At 52.3% G+C, this 19,036-nt stretch overlaps 3 protein-coding genes across 3 annotated transcripts; 2 read left to right on the top strand and 1 right to left on the bottom strand.

Moving 5' to 3' along the window:
* Positions 1-127: 127 nt before the first annotated feature.
* On the bottom strand, positions 128-1,159 carry QC764_706660 (uncharacterized protein). The gene is made up of 3 exons (XM_062950305.1): positions 779-1,159; positions 460-627; positions 128-384 (listed from the first exon to the last, which is right to left on the bottom strand). The coding sequence occupies exons 1-3, from the start codon at positions 1,040-1,042 to the stop codon at positions 322-324; spliced, it is 495 nt and encodes a 164-aa protein (XP_062796305.1). The 5' UTR covers positions 1,043-1,159; the 3' UTR covers positions 128-321.
* Positions 1,160-1,518: 359 nt separating this feature from the next.
* Positions 1,519-2,602, top strand: QC764_706650 (uncharacterized protein; the record flags this gene model as incomplete). The annotated part of the gene is made up of 2 exons (XM_062950304.1): positions 1,519-2,115; positions 2,174-2,602. The coding sequence occupies 2 exons, from the start codon at positions 1,519-1,521 to the stop codon at positions 2,600-2,602; spliced, it is 1,026 nt and encodes a 341-aa protein (XP_062796304.1).
* A 3,167-nt stretch (positions 2,603-5,769) lies between these two features.
* On the top strand, positions 5,770-18,196 carry QC764_0114870 (uncharacterized protein). The gene is given in 10 exon segments (XM_062941214.1): positions 5,770-6,978; positions 7,036-7,890; positions 7,949-10,436; positions 10,501-10,993; positions 12,018-12,589; positions 12,646-15,025; positions 15,080-15,413; positions 15,469-16,210; positions 16,266-17,913; positions 17,919-18,196. Coding segments are annotated over 8 exon segments (8,124 nt in total). The 5' UTR covers positions 5,770-6,978; positions 7,036-7,650; the 3' UTR covers positions 17,141-17,913; positions 17,919-18,196.
* The last annotated feature ends 840 nt before the right edge of the window (positions 18,197-19,036 follow it).

Here is a 19,036-nt window from a genome sequence, read left to right as displayed (position 1 = left end):
CTGCCTAGAACTCGCCGGCGGTGAGCAAGACATTACAAGCCAACGCAACTGTGGAACTCACGGTTGGACGTAACTTGGTCAAAACCACCAGTCTGGATGACGTACCCCTTGACTGCCTTATCAATAGGAAGTGTAAGCCTGGCACTGTCTCAAACACACGGGGACTTCTGCCTGCTTTGTGAAAATGGAAAAAGAAAATCACCCAGTCTAACATTCTGAAGCGCAACTGAAAGCCATCTATTGGCAAAGTTACATATGTACAGAGCCTCAACCAACCCCGCAAACTCATCACCCCGCCATGTCCCCTTTTCTGGTCTACATTTAAGCCAGGGGATAAGATGTCTGTGGGAGAGACTCAAGGTGCTTTCTGTGATGCTCGTTGGCCTGTGATTATGATATCAGTCTGATTGCCCGTAGCTTTCATAGCTCCTTGCCCTGTGGCGCCCATGTCAGACTTACAAAAGGAAGGCCGCAATAACCGCAAGGCGTAATCTCAGCCTTGTCCAAGTTGATGTAAACCTTGGGGTGTCCAGCAGGACCACCGCCACCGTCGCAGGCAACGACCCGGTCGTGCGTCCATCTGACGGGCTCCTTGTGGATGAGCTCGATAGCAGCCCAGGGGCGGGGCTAAAAAAAAGACATAGTTTCAGCATGCATCCTCCCAAAAACAACATAGTTCACCCCTCCTTTTGCCGTATCAATCCATTCCCCCCATTCCTTTATTTCCCTGCATCATGCCTCTCCCCCTTCCAAGTCCAACGCTCGGGTATCAACCAACCTGGTTCTCAAGATCCGTCTGCTCGAAACGAGGGCCAGTCATGGCATCAGCACGGGGTCTCTGGGTGCGCGACCAAACCTCGGTGCGGTTGGGCGCCTGCTGGACAGTAGTGGGCGCAGGGCCACCGGTGACCTGGGGTACTTTCTCGTCGCCCTTGGTGGGCACCGTCGTGGATTCCAATTGCCGGGCAGTAGCAGTAAACGACCGCTTCGAAAGTTGGCGAGGCATGCCCTGGGCCACCGCCCGCATCCGTAAGGCGAACATTTTGTGGAGGTTGTGGTTTGTGGTGTTTGGTTCGCAAGGTCCGTCGCGAGAAGCAGCTCTGGGAACCTGTGGCCCAGTAGGGAAGCGTCAATTGACGTTGATGGAGCTCCAGGTGTAGCTCGCTGTGGTGCGGGAACAGCTCCGGCTAAACATCGGATTTCTGCTCCTATTCCCCTAACCCTGGAATCAGAAGCAGGATTAGCCTTGCGAAGTATTTGGGTTCCACTTCTAGGCTTGGCTAGCTGACCTAAGATGCATTACCTCAACTTTTTTTTTGAACATCGCATTGCGACCGCCGCCCCCGAGCTTCACACGCAATGGACATTTGTCTACTTTAACACAGCTACATTCCACCACCACCTCTCTTCTTAACATTAAACCAGACTTTCATTCTCAACTCCCTCCGGACCATATACATCCCAACCTCCAACCCTACGACTGTGTGTCGCGTATTGACACCCCACAACACCGCAACTATGCCACCCCCCAAATCCACCCAAAATGAATACCTCCTCCCCATGAAAGAAGCCCCCGCCGCCAAAACCATGTCCTCACGCCTCATGACCATGAAGTTCATGCAGCGCGGCGCTGCCCTCTCCGCCGCCGCCAATAACAACTCCCCAACCACTCCCGTTTCCGCAATCACACCGACCCCCGCAACCCCCAAAGCGGCCGGCAACGACAACGACAACGACAACGACATCACCTCCTCCTCCAAACGCCGTAAATACTCCCACGCCCCTTCCTTCGCCTCTACCGCGGCCCCTCAACCCCCCCTCTACGACCAAGCCGCCATCCAAGCCGCCATCGAAGAAGAAGAGAAGAAGCGAATCGCTGCTGTGGAGAGGAGAGCCGCAGAGTTGGGTGACAGCCACTGGGTTCTGGAGGGTGTGAACACAGGAGTGAAAAAGGGGGCAAAGAAGCCGTTGAATGTTGTGCAAGTGGGCTTTGCGCAGATTGACTATGGCTCATCAAGGATAGCTTACTCTGGTGTCGAGGACGACAACCCATTCGAGGAGGGAAGCGCGGGTGCTGCCCCACCGTTGATGAGATTCAACATGAAGAAGGCCGAGGCATGTTTTTTTTTCAAGACGCATCCTGCCATACTACAACTGACAATGCATGGAGCAGGCCCCCAAGATCAAATCCGACGAGAGCTCCAGTTCCGACAACTCTGACTCTGACAGCGGCTCAGTCTCCGATGATTCCGACTTTGATTCCTCCTCAGACGAGAAAAAGACCACGAAGAACCGACAACAACCCCGTGGCAGGCAACAGAACACCAACGACTCCGCCTCCCGAAAACGCGGCCGATCATCTACCCTTTCGACCAAAAAAGCGGAAGAGCAAAAACGCGCCCAAGAACTCGCCAGCCAGAGAAGGAAAAAGGAGGTCAAGCTCAACAGGCTAAGCTCGATATCTGGCGCAGGGGGGTTAAGCTCAATATCTGGCGGTGGTGGGCTCTCCTCCCCCAAAACGTCATTGGCAAACATGACTTGTCATGGGTGCGGTAAGCTGGGGCATAAGAATGCGGATTGCCCTAACAAGAGGAGACGCTAGATCACTAGGGGGCGTGACTCTCTCTTTTTGAAGTTCGCTCAGGAAGTTCCTGATGACGATGATGGATATCGTTCCAACTGGGGGCAAGTATTTGGTTTGAAGATGTCATCTTCCATGCCCCAAACGTATTTTTTGAGTAATATTGTTTACTCTAAAAGGTCCCCCGTCCGTCCATCCGTCCGTTCGTCCGCCTGGGGGGTAATGGCCAAAAAAGTTTCACGCTACTTTGCCTTTTTGCTAATTTGCAAATAATAATGATATCCCCCCTTTTTCCCAGGGAGCAAAGACAGCCCCTGTTTCTTTTTTTCTCTCTCGCTCGGCCAAGCTTCGGGAAGCTAGCTCTTTCTTTCCCAGAAGCAAATGGGAAACGGCTCAAAAGTAGATGATCCCTACAAAGAGGCAAAAAGGCAGTTTTGGAGAATACGAGAAAAGTTGCAGGGGAATAGATAGTTCTGGATTCGATATCCCGAACGACTAGCTGGCTCTCTTAGCAGAGCAAATATATGAAATAGTAGTTATCATCTCTTGTAGCTTGTTTCGTCGAACATGTACCTACCTTCCTAAGTAGTGAAAGTTACTTTTCTGACGCGTCTTCGATTTTTGTTTTCTTGTTCCGAAGTCAGAATCCTGGGAAAATCCGGTGGTCTTGGTTTTTCTTTTCCGCACCGAGCGCCTGACGTAGTAAGCCATGGTGGTGCTATCTATCTTCTTACCTGCCATAACTGATGGATCTCAACAGTTTCAGATCCAGGTTTTTTTCTTTCAATGTTTGGGTCTACTTTTTTCTGGTTCATGTGCTTTGGGCCTGCCTCTTCCTGGGGTAGCGTAGGCTGACTGTCCTCTTCCTAGACTTGAACCGGAGCATACACACCGCGGAGTGCTTCACTCGGCTGCTTCTCTCCTCTTAGTTTCAACACCGGCGTGCCTCGTTTACAGCTTTTGCGAGCGAGCAATGTGGATAGGCTGGACGGTTCTTGTATTTTTGCGTCGGCTTCACTCCGGAGGGATTGTGACGAGGCTTGCATCATCGGTTGTCGGGGAGAGTAGCCGGATGATGGCTAGTCTCCTTCTTCTTGTGATCCTCTGCTTGTGTGTGTGTGTGTGTGGGTGTCTCGTCTATATCTGAAGCCACCACCCAAAGTTCGTCTTTCTTGCCTATGCCCTCTTTGGTTAAAGGTTAAGCTCTCTTGTCGGTAAGTAAAGGAAGAATGACGATGATTTGAGTTTTATACCAGGGCCGGTCAGGCAGAAACGGTTGCATGCAGGTAGCATGCCCCTTCTTTTTTGCCGCTATTTCGAAAAGGAGGCTGCCAGGAAGGGTGGGGGGGAGTTGTTCCCGTTCGACTTTCTTGTGTGATCTATGCCATGTCATGCCGTTGTGTCGACTCCCCTCCTAAACCGGGTAAAGTCTGGAAAACCTGGATAGACCCGAGAGGTAGGTTGGGAACTGGAGTCCATCCGGCGTGGTGGGAATTGTTGTCCGGTACGTTGCAAGGGGGGGGGCGCGAGGATAGCAACCATGTATCGGAACGCTGGCCCCAGGCCGTGTCTGTAGCAAGCAGGGCTGGGTGATGGTGGTTTTGTCTTCTAAAGGAAGTCAGTATACTCCTCATGACACCAACGGGGATAAATGTAGGAAAAAAAAAAGAAGTGCAACACACACCGGGCCGGATCGACCCTTGACCACAAAATGCGGCCATGACCGACCAACTCTTGGCACCGGGCGATCATCCACTTACAACTATGCAAGGCCGTTATGTGTCTCCTTTCTGGCATAAAATTCCGTCGTCATCAATTTCTGAAGCAGTCTGTTAGTTGTACCTCCTCGGCTTATCGAACTGCTGATGGCTACAGAAGAGATCGTCATGCGTGTGATTTTTGGTGTCGAGTCAAACCTCACGCTTGAAACTCGTCATTGAAAAGTGTTCAGCAGCATGAACCAAGCAATGTCGTCGACATGTCGGACTGCGTATGCGCAATGGAGGCTAGATGAGTAACTGCATGTGCGTTGTGTACCCGAAAGCTGCTGTAGCTTTGCCGTCTACTTCCGATTGCATTCTGCTGCATGGCCGAGCAACAATCACAGGTGTGTAGGACGTAGCCGACGATAGCACGGGACAGAGGGACATCAGCCGGTGAGGACCAGCTTTGGAAGAAGTGTGGTTCGGCTCGGCCATCGCAGTCGCATCGCGGCAAACTGGCGGGTTGCTCCTAGATGTAACCAGTGAGTGCTTCCCGCAAGGCCGTGGTGGTTGCTTCCATGGTCGCAGCTCTCAACCATCATGTGCATCGAGACCATATCTGAGATTGCCGTGTGGGAGTTTTGTGGCTCATCGAAATGATCTCTGAGCGCCTTGATGCCGCTTGTTGCTTACCTAAAGAACTGTGAGAGGCTTCACCTCGGTTGACGAACGGCAATGGACACCACCAGCCTTCCATGGTTGAGATCTAAACGCATGTTGAAGGGAGCGGTCAGGCTCGCTAATGCCTCTCAATATGGAATCGCTGGCCGAAATGGTTGAGGTGTTTTCTGTCCACATTTGATCAAGCTGTTCGGGTGCGTGGCAGAAGATACCACCCACCACTCCACCCCGGTCGCTTCTAGAAGGTGTGGTGCTTTTTTTCCCTTAAAAAGGGCGAGCTCCGAATTCATGCGAGCCTGCCAACCCCAGTGACCCACGTGCATGGTACACTCTGGACAGCCTCAAGGAATAGCAAGACACACCTTGCCGTGTAGGGGTTATGATGACTGGGAATCACGTTGGCCATGATGGAGAAGGCCGAGAAAGGAAGTCAGCTTAGGTTGTCGCTGATAGCAGGCACCATCTGAGTGAGGGTATCCCGTATGTCCCCGGCAGAGACATGATCGGTAGCGAGTGATTGGAAGGATAGTGGGATTTATAAAGAACAAATTGGATCTTGGATGGTTGGAGGTTGAATTATTTGAAAAGTCCCCTAAACCACGAACATGGGTTGCACCCCACCGACCAAGCCATCCAATCAACAGCTATGTTCCATGAGCTTAGATAATCAGGGGTCTGGCTGCAGGTGAACGGGAACAAAAACTACCCGCCCTCCGTCCTTCTCAGCCGTTGACCACATCCTATGGTTTGCAGTTTAGGTGCCGTTGGGCTACTGGCATCGATACCTAGGTGAGCTTTACTTGGAGTCAAGCTACATGGTGAGAGCGAGGTACGGCCCGCATCCCTTCATCTCCCTTCCGACATGCGTGGTTTGCACTCGCGCCGGGCAGACGCCCGACCTGGGCCACGGCCGGCAGAGTAATCTCCCGGCGCCGTGCCAGAGATCGTCTCTCCACAGCCAAAGGCGGTTACATTTTCTGGCAACCCAACTTATACCTCTGCGTCATGAAGTCTTCCAACACCTTCGGCACCGAACAGTAGTAACATATCAGCTGTGTTCAGACCAGACAATCCAACATGTCACAAGTCCCAACAGCTGTTCATCCACATGCCCAATCTGATTGTTGGGTTGGGTGCTCCTCGGTCTGCGTACCATTGCGGGCAGGTTTCAACATGCCATTCTTTGATGTTCGGAGTTGGTGCGACCGCCATGGGATTCTGACTAGGTGCCTCCAGTCTGCATCGACACCCCTCGCCCTGTCTGAAGCTTCTCGGCCCATGGGCGCTAGCCGGGATGGGTCGTCCGATATTAGGGAACAAGCGTAGCTCACAACTTCCATGACAGGCAGGTGTGGTCATAGCAGCACATGTACAGTAACCACCAGAGAAGGATTCCGTAACCGTCGAGATGTAGTGATGCTGGCGTCGTTGAGAACCTCCATGGGCACTCCTCCCTACACCTACCCCTGTCATGAGCCCCTCCACCCCTCCAACCCATGATTCCCCACTCCACCCCGCCTTTAATCCACACCTCCCTTGTCCATATCACGAACGTTATCCTATCCTACACCTGCGAAGTGGACTTCGATCAAAGAACTGTTGAGGAACAAGTTATACCCATCGTTTTAGACAGAATACCAAAGCAACAAGCGGTTCGGTCCCATTCCAAGTAGCCGCTCATTTCCCGAGGGGCCGCTTTCATGTTGAACCCCTGACGAAAGACATCAAGATTAAGATTGACAGCGTAGAATTGAAGCTGTTGGAGCAGCCTACCTATCTAGCTGCCCACTTAGCTATATAAAGCCCAAGACATGGGACTTCCTGGCCGCTCTGGGTTCTCTCCATGTTAGACGTGAGATGTCTACCTAATAAGACCTGAGCACACGAAACGACCCAACCTGTCTGTGTCTTGTCTTTCTAATACGGAGACATTACTCACGACTTTGCCGCTTCGCCCACCACCTTCCGACACATCGTCTCAACTTCCCTTGTTCTTGTTGTCAGGTACTTCAGGTACCCAAATCCAATCTGTTTCCCGTCCTGTTTTGGAGTTTTAATCATACCGTGCAGGTTGCCGGCAGTGATTCCTGGATGCCGGTCACTGGTTGCCAGTAGATCTCCCCATCTCCACCGGTAGCGCTCCAGACAACAAGCGCAAAATACCACCCGATTTTGCTGCCTTCCAACTCGCTGGGACAGCTTCCATTAGCGCGCTACCGGCTCCACAGCTGCACAAACGCGCAGGGCTACCCACCGCATCACTCAGCGGGCATTCAAGAGTCCCCGCCGCCGCCGCCTTCTTCCGCTATTGCCTCCCTTCGCCGTCACTGGAAGTCGGTCACTTGGTCTAACCTGGAAGTTCCCACCTTGCAGACGGAGCCAGGCAGGTAAAAGCACGCGCAGGTCATCTTGGTCGCCGCCCCCACCAATTCCTCCGGTCCACCTACCGCCCCGCAACAGCCTACCTACTCTCTGTCTGTCTCTTCTTCATCAAGACATCCCACACACTCTCTCTCGAAGCAGCCTGGAACTGCCTGAGCACTAAGTGTCACGACCCCATATTCTTTGACCAGTCGAATGCTTGTTAGCCTCCTGCTCACAAGCCACCAACAAGACCTGCTGTCATCGTTTCTGTCTGGCTACGCCCAAAGGTAACACAAGTCTTATAATTCAGCACATCACAGCATGGCCAACTCCGAGGAAACGCCGCCGCCTTCCAAAATCGAGGTTGAGGTGGTGACCGAGAACCTCGAGACCCCCGAGCTGGATGATCGTTCATACCGTGTCATCCGTCTGCCCAACGGCTTGGAGGCTCTTCTGGTTCACGACCCCACCACTGACAAGGCCGCGGCCGCGGTTGATGTCAACGTTGGGAGCCACAGTGACGAGGATGATATGCCAGGAATGGCCCATGCCGTTGAACATGTAAGCTTGCTATTACCACCCCGCACACTCAGGCTGCAGCCGCTAACTTTGATTGCAGCTTCTATTCATGGGGACCAAGAAATTCCCTGTCGAGAATGCCTATCATCAGTACATGTCAAACCATTCTGGGCTCACCAATGCCTTCACGGCGACAACCTCAACCAACTACCACTTTGAGGTCTCTGCCAAGCCCAGCAACGATGAAGAGCCATCTGCCACCAATCCCTCACCACTGCTGGGAGCGCTGGATCGCTTTGCCCAGTTCTTCATCGAGCCACTGTTCTTGGAGAACACTCTGGATCGTGAACTGAGGGCTGTTGATTCAGAAAACAAGAAGAATCTCCAGAGTGACAACTGGCGTCTGCATCAACTCAAAAAGACTCTCTCCAACCCGAAACACCCCCACCACCACTTCTCTACCGGCAACCTTGAGACGCTCAAGACCATCCCCGAGGCAAAGGGTATCAACGTGCGAGACAAGTTTATTGAGTTCTATGAGAAACATTATTCTGCCAACCGCATGAAGCTTTGCGTCTTGGGAAGGGAGCCCCTGGATGTTTTGCAGGCTTGGGTGGCCGAGTATTTCTCTCCCATCAAGAACAAGAACCTGCCACGCAACAGATGGGAAGATGAGGTTCCGTTCACAAAGGATCACTTGGGAGTCCAAATCTTCGCCAAGCCTGTGATGGATACTAGAGAAATTACTCTGAGCTTCCCCTTCATGGAGCAAGAGAATCTTTACGAGACGCAGCCTGGTGGATACATTAGCCATCTCATCGGCCACGAGGGCCCTGGCAGCATTATGTCCTATGTCAAGTCCAAGGGATGGGCCAACGGTCTGGGCGCCGGGCCAAGTAACATTTGCCCCGGGTCTCCGGACCTGTTCGACATCGGGATCACCTTGACAGAGGAGGGACTGAAAAACTACAAGGAGATCGTGAAGGTCGTGTTTGAGTACATCGCCCTTCTGCGAGAGACGGAGCCGCAGCAGTGGATCTTTGATGAGCAAAAAGGCATGGCAGATGTCAATTTCAGGTTCATGGAGAAGTCTCGAGCTTATCGGTTTGCAAGTTCCGTCAGCCAAAGGATGCAAAAGCCAATCCCCCGCGAACATCTGGTGTCTGGGTATTCCAAACTTCGCAGATTCGACCCGAAGTTGATCAAGCAGGCTTTGGGCTGGCTACGACCCGACAACTTCTTTCTCGTTGTCACCTCACGGAATCCCCCTGTTACGTTGGACAAAAAGGAGAAATGGTATGGGACGGAGTACACCGTCCAACCAATTCCGGAGACTCTGATGAAGGAGGTCCAGGCGGCAGCTACTAGCACACCTGACAACCGAAAAGCGAAGCTTCATCTCCCCCACAAGAACCAGTTCATCCCAACAAAGCTAGACGTGGAGAAGAAGGAAGTCAAAGAGCCTGCCATCGCCCCGCGGATTATCCGCAACGACTCTATGGTCCGGACCTGGTACAAGAAGGACGATACGTTCTGGGTCCCGAAAGCAAGTATAATGGTTAGCTGCCGGACACCAATCACCTCACTGGCGTCTATGCGGGCAGCAGGCCGTCTTTTCACAGATTCGATCAAGGACGCGCTCGAGGAATACTCATATGATGCCGAACTTGCTGGTGTTGAATATACTGTGATCTGCGAGGAGCGGGGAATGTATATTGAGGTCTCTGGCTACAACGATAAGCTTTCGGTGCTCCTAGAACAGGTTCTGGTCACCATGCGCGACCTCGATATCCGCGATGATCGATTCGCCATCATCAAGGAACGCACGATCCGGTCATACCGAAACTGGGAGCTTTCAGCACCATGGACACAGATTGGTGGATACATGAGCTGGCTGACGACAGACCACTACAATACCATCCTGGATATCGCAGAGGAGCTTCCTGCCGTGACAGCTGATGCGGTGCGATCTTTCAAGAGGGAATTCTTGGCCCAGATGCACATGGAAGTCTTGGTTCACGGCAACTTTTATAAGGAGGACGCACTGAAGCTGACCGACATGATCGAAAAGACGCTCAAGCCACGGCCATTCCCTCCATCTCAGTGGCGTTCACCTCGCGGGCTGGTGTTTTCTCCAGGGTCAAACTACGTCTGGAAGAAAACGCTCAAGGACCCCGCGAACGTGAACCACTCGATCCACTACATGCTCTACACAGGTGCCAAGATTGATCGTCCTCAGAGGGCAAGGACAGCTCTTTTGGACCAGATCATGCATGAGCCTTGTTTCGACCAGCTTCGCACCAAGGAACAGCTCGGATACATCGTTTACTGTGGCTCTTGGAGCAATGTGACAACGTTTGGTGTCTACTTCATCATTCAAAGTGAGAAGACGGCCCCCTATCTTGAGACCCGGATCGAAAAGTTCCTGGAGGACATGGGGAAGAGACTCGAGGATATGAGTGAGGAGGATTTCGAGAAGAACAAGCGAAGTTTAATTGAAAGGACGCTTGAGAAGGCCAAGTCGCTGGAGGGAGAGAGCAACCGTCACTGGCAGGCCATTGAGTCTGAATACTACATGTTCAACAACCGTAAGTCTAACCTGATTATTCTTCTTGGGCCCAAGGCAAAACTGACCCGTATTTCGTGTTATAGGACAGTTGATGGTGGAGAATCTGAAGCCACTGACAAAGGCTGATATGATTGAGTTTTTCAACCACTACATCAACCCTTCGTCCCCTTCGCGGGCGAAGGTTGCAGCTTATCTGGAGGCCCAGGCCAAGAGCGATGTGACAACGAAGCAAATTACGGATCTCATCAAGACGCTCGATCTCGATGGAAGTACCGCTGCCCAGGCTGCCACTGACCTGCAGTCTCGCCTGAGTGCGGCTGGCCATGACGAGGAAAAGGAGGTCGAAGGCCTTGTCGACTACCTCCAAGGCCTCGGGGCACCAGACGGCAAGGTAAAGGCTGCGTCTGACGTGTGGAGAAGATTACACTCTGAGCATGGACCCGGCAGCGGAGTTGTCAAGGACGCAGAGCCACCATCATCCAATGGGACGACACCCACCCTCATCAAGGATGTGCGAGACTTCAAGGCACTCCATGCCACCAGCAGGGCTCCCTATCCAGAGAAGGATCTTGCGGAGTATTATGACCTGGATGCAAAGCTTTAGACATTTCACTTGGAACCATGCAGATCGGGGTAGAGGGGACTCCAGACTACTGAGCGGAAAACAGACTTATACCCAAAAGCATTATATTGTCACCATTGTTGGTCATGCAGCGCATAGATGAACTAATCAAAACTTTCTTGCTGTTTTATTTCATTGCCTGATGTTCTCCTGAATCTCCGGAACGTTCCTGTGCCACAGCTCAAGATAGATGAAGATCTCACTTGGGCTTTCCCATATACTACTAGCCCCTAATATCTGTCAGAGAACCAACTGCCAAACGGTTCCTGGCACGGACCAGGCACGGACCAGCTAGGCACTGTGTGTGAACTTCCATGGCACGGCCACAGGGCAGCGGCCCACTCGCAATGGCAGAAAAGCGATTTTTGTGAAGCCCGTGCCCCTCCAAAAGCCAAAGTGAAGTGCTTGGTAGCCGCCCGCATTGCACATGGGGTATCCCTTTCATCCAACAGAGCGTGAAGACCATCTTCAACAGCAGCCAACTTTTCACCCCCACTGCTAGGAAATGCACAGCATTCTCCTCGCTGCTGTCCGCACCACCGTTTGCCCCTTACCAGATTCCCATCTGGTTACCGACGCAGCAACAGCCACAGCCTGACTGAGCTGCTTCTCTATTGACGCTGTATATTCATCATCGTCATTCACTGGCTTGGCTCTAGGTGTGTACTGAAAAGACCCCCCCCCCCAGCACATTTCTTTCACAACGGTACAAATCTTCTGGAGAAATCAATACACTCTCTGTACAACCTTTACCGGCTGTTTATGGGACGTCGATACGACCTTTTACACACAGTACAGCCTACTTGAACTCCACTTTAACGCCTCACTGTGTTAGGAAGGCCCTCACTGCCCACTCCGTCCACCGCCTTCTGCAACTTTCTACTTTTGCAATCCTAACGACGTCCAGAGCTGCCATAAGCAGCTCACAGTCACCACGTCTTCTTCAAAGAAAAGAAGAGTGACTCGCCAGTCGAGCAGGGAGCACGAGCCCAACGACGTAGTGCTGCTCTCCACTGAAGAAATCGATCCGACCTTCTCATTTTCAGAAGCCGCAGGCATCCCGACTATAGACACTCCCACCTACGTTCGCCACGGCGACTCGCTGCCACCATCGGGTGTCCCACCACGTTTGCAAACCCAGTGCAGTTCGGTACCTGACTCGCCCTCTGCTGCGAGCTCCCCGTGCGCTTCAGCCGACCTTTCAGTGGACTTTGACCGGGGCGCAGAGTTTGCCGACTCTGCCTCAAGTCTACGGCCAACAGACTGGACCCTTCCAGGTAGCCAGTCGACTTCATTCTACAATACAGCTCACCGTGCTCTCATGGGGGGTGCTCCCGATCTTCCCCAGCGGTCCTCGTCCCCGCTCAAGCGACCTGCCTCCAGCATGGAGCCCGAAACGGACAGTACAAACCTGAAAGAGGATGTGGTTATGGGAACCGAGAATGAATCTGCTGCAAAGGCCAAAGAGGGCAAGGATGAAGTGATGGATGGGGCTCCATCAAGCCCAAAGCAGTCCACCACAGAGTCAAATGGGCTTCCTCTACGGAACGGTCAGTTGCCTCTTGAGCTGCCCACATGTGGCCTTGGCGCTAACATACTTGAGCAGATATTCCTCCGCTCGATCAGCAAATCAAAACCATCGAGACTCTCGTCAAGGCGTTTGCTGAGACTCCCATCCAGGAGGGTGACGAGGCGTACCTAGTGTCAAGGAAATGGCTTCAACGGGCCCAGGCCTTTGGGCTGGATAGCAAACATGTCAGCAAAGAGGTGCCAGAAGGGTCCCTTGGTCCAGTGGACAATTCGGACATCATTGAGACCAAGTTCACAGACTCCAATGGAGTAGAGTGTGTCAAACTGAAGCCAGGCTTGGGAACGGAGAGTTTCGAGCTGTTCCCCAAAGATGCCTGGGATCTCTTGCTCTTCTGGTACGGGCTGGCTCCTGGACAAGCTCCGATTATCCGGCTTGCACACAACACGGCCCCCGATGCGGTTTCGGATCCCGTTATTCAGTTCGAGTTCCACCCTCCTGTGTTTACTATACACAGATTGTGGTCGGCCACGAGCCCGATTCCTATAGAGCAGGAAATCAAGCTCAAGAAGCCACCCCCTCCCATTGTGGTTCAGAGTACGTCCTTCAGCTATCACAAGTTCCTTAGACGAGTCAAGGAGCTTGCTAGTGTGGCACCGGACCGCAAGGTGCGCGTATGGCGAGTTCTGCAGACCATCCCCGCCACGGAAACCCCAGCCTCTGAGCCCTCAAAATCCTTTGGGATGATGAAGACTCCTCCGGACTCTCCAGTTCAAGAGGTTGGCGTTCCCGATGGATTTCCTGCCGTCCCCGGGGCTTGGCCTGAGATGCTTGTTGATGTGGTAACTTTTGGGCAGTTGGAGAAGGGTGTCCAACGCGCCCTTGTTGAGGCACAGGACACAACTGTCCATGCCAACTACAACGGCAAGAGGAGCCTGTCGCTGGTAGGCCTCAATGTCGATCAAACCCTTGTTCTGGACGAAGAAGTGGAGCGTCAGGACTGGGTGTCTACATATAGCGGTTCCAACGGCAAGAATTTGACAACTAGGAATAGCTCAACCGCTGTCGTTCAGGCCCGGGCCAACGTCAGCGGACGTAGCAGCCCCGCGCTTTCGGCACCTCTCACCAGAGGCCGCGCCCAGCAAAAGTCGGGGCGGACCCACGGCTGTGTAGGACTCCAGAACTTGGGCAACACGTGCTACATGAACTCTGCTCTTCAGTGTCTGCGTGCCGTCGAGGAACTCACAAAGTATTTCCTCACTCATGAAGCGAAAAAGGAGATCAACACCGACAATCCTCTCGCCCATGGTGGAGATGTTGCCCTCTCCTACGGACGGCTGCTTGAAGAAATCTACAAGGATCCCACACCAAACTCGGTTGCACCACGCCAATTCAAGAGCGTTATCGGTCGGTATGCTCCTGCCTTCTCGGGATATGGCCAGCAGGATTCGCAAGAGTTCCTTGGCTGGCTTCTCGACGGTCTCCAAGAGGATCTCAATCGCATCCTCAGGAAGCCGTACATTGAGAAGCCCGACTCTACCGACGAGATGATCAACAACCCTGCAGCGATTCGGGAGATGGCCCTCCAGGTTTGGGACATTACGAAGCGGAGAGATGACTCGGTCATCTCTGATCTGTTCACCGGCTTGTACAAGTCTACTCTTGTGTGCCCCGAATGCAACAAGATCAGCATCACGTTCGACCCTTTCACCAACCTGACCCTTCCCCTCCCCATGGCAAACTCGTGGTCCAGAGAGATCAGGTTCTATCCGCTGAATGATGCACCCGTCAACATTGTCGTTGATATCGACAAGAACAGCAGCATCAGGGGATTGAAGCAGTTCATTTCGCAGCGTGTCGGGGTACCTGTCGACCGTCTCATGGCTTCCGAGGAATTCTCGGGCAAATTTTTCAAACACTATGATGACATGGCGACTGTCTCTGACGACATCTCTAGCAACGATATCGTCGTTGTTCATGAGCTCGAGGCTCCCCCCTCAAACCTGGCCTTGACCAAAGACCCAAAGAAGCAAAAGATCAAGTCTCTTTTGGCTGACAATGATGAGGAAGACTTGGAGGATCCTATGGTACAAAGCATGGTTGTTCCTGTCTTGCACATGTGTTCACAGGGCAAAGCCAAGCGCAAGAAGAGCGTTCTGGTGCCGCCGCACTTTATTGTGCTGAACCCAGAGGAGGCATGCAGCGAAGACATCATCCGGCGGAAAATCTTGGAGAAGGTGGCGACGTTTACCACACATCCTGAACTTGCTGCGGTGGAGGAAACCGACGCAGGTGATAATATTGATCCGGAGATGGCCAATGTGGCCTCGGATGTTGATTCTTCAGGCGACTCCAAGATAGTAGCGAAGTCGGTTGAAGGTGAAGAAGACATTGTCGACGTCACCATGGCTGATGCAAACGATGCGCCCAAGCCAGCAGCGTCCAGCGGGGCTGAACAGTAAGCTTTTGTGATTCATGACGAGTGAATGCGGCGACTAACCAAGTATGACAGATCCTCACAGGCGCTGAAGGCGTTCAAGTCGCAGCGGCCCAAGTGGATAGACCCCGAAGAGTTCCTCGCGCCGCAGTTCCAGAACCTGTTTGATCTCAGCTTCTTCTCGGAAGGCACTATCACCATACCTACTGGGTGGCAGTCTGTGACCGAGGGGAATGCGTACCCGAGACTCAGCACCAGGCAGCCAAAGCCGATAATGTCGGATGTCGAGATGCAGAGCCCCGGAGCTTGGGCCAACTCTGATGCTAGCGGCAGCGACGAAGTGAACGAGGTCACTCGCATGGCAGAGGAATCCAGCGATGATGACTCGGATTTCCCTCATCAAGTCAAGGTTCGTTTTGTTCAGACTGATCTATGGAAATGTTGTGCTGACCTGCATCACTCAGGACCTCCAGTCACGAGCGATTGAACCGCCATCCCACCAAGTGAACGCGCGCGGTGGTAAGAAGAAGATGAAGGCTCGCCAACAGCAGATGTATGGCAAGAAGGCCAAGAAGCGGTTCGAAAAGCAACAGAAGGGCCGCATGCAGAAGCAACACGCAAGCCGGCGTGATACCGGTCCCATTGAAGGTCCCCTGGTCCGTCTAGGTGAAGGTATCATCGTGGACTGGAACGAGGAGGCCTGGGAGGCTCTCTTTGACGGCCAGCCAGGAGAGTCAGTGCGCGGCTGCAAGACCTTTGAGAATGTAGACACTCTGGTGGACCCTGCCCTTGAAGCCAAGAAGAAGCAAAGAGCTCTGCGTGCGAAGCATGGCATTACACTTGAGGATTGCCTGAACGAGTTTGAGAAGGAGGAAATCCTGTCAGAGCAGGATACGTGGTACTGCCCACGCTGCAAAGAGCATCGACGGGCTAGCAAGAAGTTCGATCTTTGGAAGACACCAGACATTCTAGTCGTCCACCTCAAGCGTTTCAGTTCTGTTGGATACCGCAGGGAAAAGCTCGACATTCTGGTTGACTTTCCAGTGGAAGGACTCGATCTGACTTCTCGGGTCATCGACAAGGAGGACGGGAAACAAGAGATTTACGACCTCATTGCCGTTGATGACCACTGGGGTGGTTTGGGTGGTGGTCATTATACTGCCAAAGCCAAGAACTTCAACGATGGCTCCTGGTATGAGTATAACGGTATGTTTTCCTGTCACAGGCTCGCGGCATCGAACATGGCGCTAATATTTAGTAGACACGGGTGTGAGTAAGTGCAGCGATTCTCAAAAGGTTGTCAGTGCTGCTGCGTACCTTCTCTTCTACAGAAGACGCTCTGAAACACCGCTGGGCGGACCCAGGTTTCAGGAGATCTTCGACAAGTATGACAGCCAGATTGCCTCCGCCGATCAAGACATGTCCGACTCGGGGGAAGGGCAGCGTCTCGGCCTAAGCTCCTCCCTTCGTGGATCGCCGAGCGCTTCGACCGGAGCAGGTCTAACTCTCCCTCGAGGAAAACGTGGTTTGGTTAGCGACGACTCTGACCGCGCGGGACAGGCCCTTGTCCCTGCTGACCCTGAACTGCCATCCTATCAGGCAAGCGTGGGGAATGGTGACGAGGATACCGAGATGGGCGCTGCGCTGTGGGATCAATCCACGTTGCACAACAGCATTGAGGGTGATGAGGATGAGGGCATCGGCCTTCCCGACTACGACAATGGCGGTATGGCCGGCATGACTTCGGTTATTGGTTCGAACTGGAATTTCCAGAACATCAAGCCTGGCTCGGTGGCGTCTGACGGGGACATTGCTAGCGATATTGCGCAGAACGACAACTCGTCCAACGACGACGGCTTTGCGGCCGGGGACGAGATGGATGAAGTCTTCATGAGTGGTCCATCACTGGAATTTGTTGAGCATGAGCCGACATTTCCCGAAGAAGAGATCCCAGCGCCTCCCGCCGAAGCACAGAACCTGTTTGATCAGATAGCCGAGGACAAATGGGCACAGCAGCAGATTCACACCGTACCTGCCGATATTGCCGATGATCATGCCAGCGACAAGGTTGCTGAGATACGGGTTGGTGACGGAGGCGAGGACCAACAGGCTCAGGTGCAAAAACCGAGTGCTTAGGATTCAGCTCGGTCGTCAGGAGGTGTAGAGCCAGAGCTGGCCTAGTATACCCCTCGGCCGTACAAGCCTTCTGGTAACCCACCCGAAGCGCATCCGGGTACCGATGTCAAGGAGGGTCTGGATAATCTTTTGGACTGGGTAGACGGAAACACGCAAAGCACTTAGGAAATGTCGGACCGGGTGAATTTTGACCATGAAGAAGAGTCGGTCACCACCACCAGTGTTAAACAACCTGTACAAATCAAGACGCCTCCGGTTATCGCATCGCCCAACCCTACACGACTTCCCATCCCGACCTTTTCATTTGCAGGTATAAAGCCCCAGTCGGCGAAGTCAAACTATGGAGCCTTACGTCGTGTAACAGTCAAGAATCTCTCAGCCTCCTCTACATTGCTTAAACGGCCACAGGGTTGTTCTGCTCATATAAGTACACTTGGACGTATCAAGCTGCCTCCGCTTGATCGGCAGCCTGGCCATTCAAGAAATACATTCCCCAGACTTTCACAACTTCCCACTCCTGGCGCATCTCTTAGGGGTGTCAAACTGCCTTCGCTTACAGAACTTGGACTTTTGAAAATCACATTACCGGGGCTTCCGGAACTTCCTTACACTTCATCTGCAGGTACCAAGCCGCCTCGGCCTAGGCGGGAGATTGACCCTTTGGAGGTTATGATACCCAAGTTTGCGCGTCTTTCTGGTCATGTTATGGGGAGGAACCCGTCTCTGTTGAGGAATGACGTCGGATTCTCGCAGTGGAACCAGAGTTCATCCCCGAAAGGAAAAGAAAAAGAAAAAGAGAGGAGGATGGCGACGAGAAAGAAAAGAATAAAGACAAGGGCGAAGGAATGGGAAGGGAGAGTAAGTGGGGAATTGTTCACTTCTAGGGGCTTGGGCTTGGTTGGGGCAGAGGATAAATGGGAATGGGGATGATGGATAGTGATAGAGTGGGGTTTGGTGATGGAGTAAAATTGTACCTATTATGCACAGACATGAATATGGGAGTGAGATGCGGCGTCACATACATAACATACATTTGCTGCTTTGGAGGAGGGGACTTGGCGGGGGTAAATTGGCTAAGAGGGTGGTGGGATGGGTGGGGAGGGGGGAAGCTTTTGTTTTGTTTTGTGTGGTGGATGGAGGATTCTTTGCTTAGGAGACTAGCATTTACATTTGCAGCGAAAGAGAGAATAAAAGGGGCGTTTTAGATGAGAAGATGGGAGGTATCATGGGAAGGGGATGGAAGGGGGGGGTTGGTCTTTTTTTCTGTGTTAGAGCAGCAGTGCTCTAGCGTAGGGTAGGTATGAAGGGGATGTAATGTATTGCATTAATTAAGTCTTTTTGTTTGTGCGAGGTGGTGAGAGAATAGTGTGGTGTTATGGACATGATCCGGTACTGAATGTGAGCTCTAGTGTGTTATGACATGACTCCTGCTTTTTGGTTCTCTGACAATGATGGGAGATAAAAGATATAATTCAGCAGCAGAATTGGATCATAAACCTCACCATATTTAGGATGGTAGCAACATTTATCCAGGCGTCACAGTATCAGTCAACGATATATTGGAGCAATTCTGGCCGTGCATTACCCCCTACAGGAGTTAGGGTTATATATAGCTTCTCATTAACTACATAACTATTACCAGTCTCGGAATTAAAGCCCTCACAGTTAAAGCCGTCAATTCAAAGCCGTCAATTCAAAGCCGTCAATTCAAAGCCGTCAATTCAAAGCCGTCAATTCAAAGCCGTCAATTCAAAGCCGTCAATTTGAAGCTGTTAACTTAAAGCTTTTATTTGTAATTAAAACCGTTAATTTAAAACAATTGTAACTTCATTTGTAATCGAAGCTGTTAATCAAAGTTATAAATCGAAGCTATAAATTGAAGCTGTTGATCGAAGC

Source organism: Podospora pseudoanserina, assembly GCF_035222485.1.
Source record: "Podospora pseudoanserina strain CBS 124.78 chromosome 7 map unlocalized CBS124.78p_7.2, whole genome shotgun sequence".
NCBI lineage: Eukaryota > Fungi > Ascomycota > Sordariomycetes > Sordariales > Podosporaceae > Podospora > Podospora pseudoanserina.
The sequence above is the reverse complement of the archived record's forward strand: the minus strand, read 5'-3'. Positions and strand labels throughout refer to the sequence as shown.

Coding starts and splice junctions, on each gene's coding strand:
- QC764_706660 (XM_062950305.1), bottom strand. CDS start 1,042: ATGTTCGCCTTACGGATGCGGGCGGTGGCCCAGGGCATGCCTCGCCAA. Junction 628..778: donor AGACGGATCTTGAGAACCAG/GTTGGTTGATAC, acceptor TCTTTTTTTTAG/CCCCGCCCCTGGGCTGCTAT. Junction 385..459: donor GTTATTGCGGCCTTCCTTTT/GTAAGTCTGACA, acceptor TCATAATCACAG/GCCAACGAGCATCACAGAAA.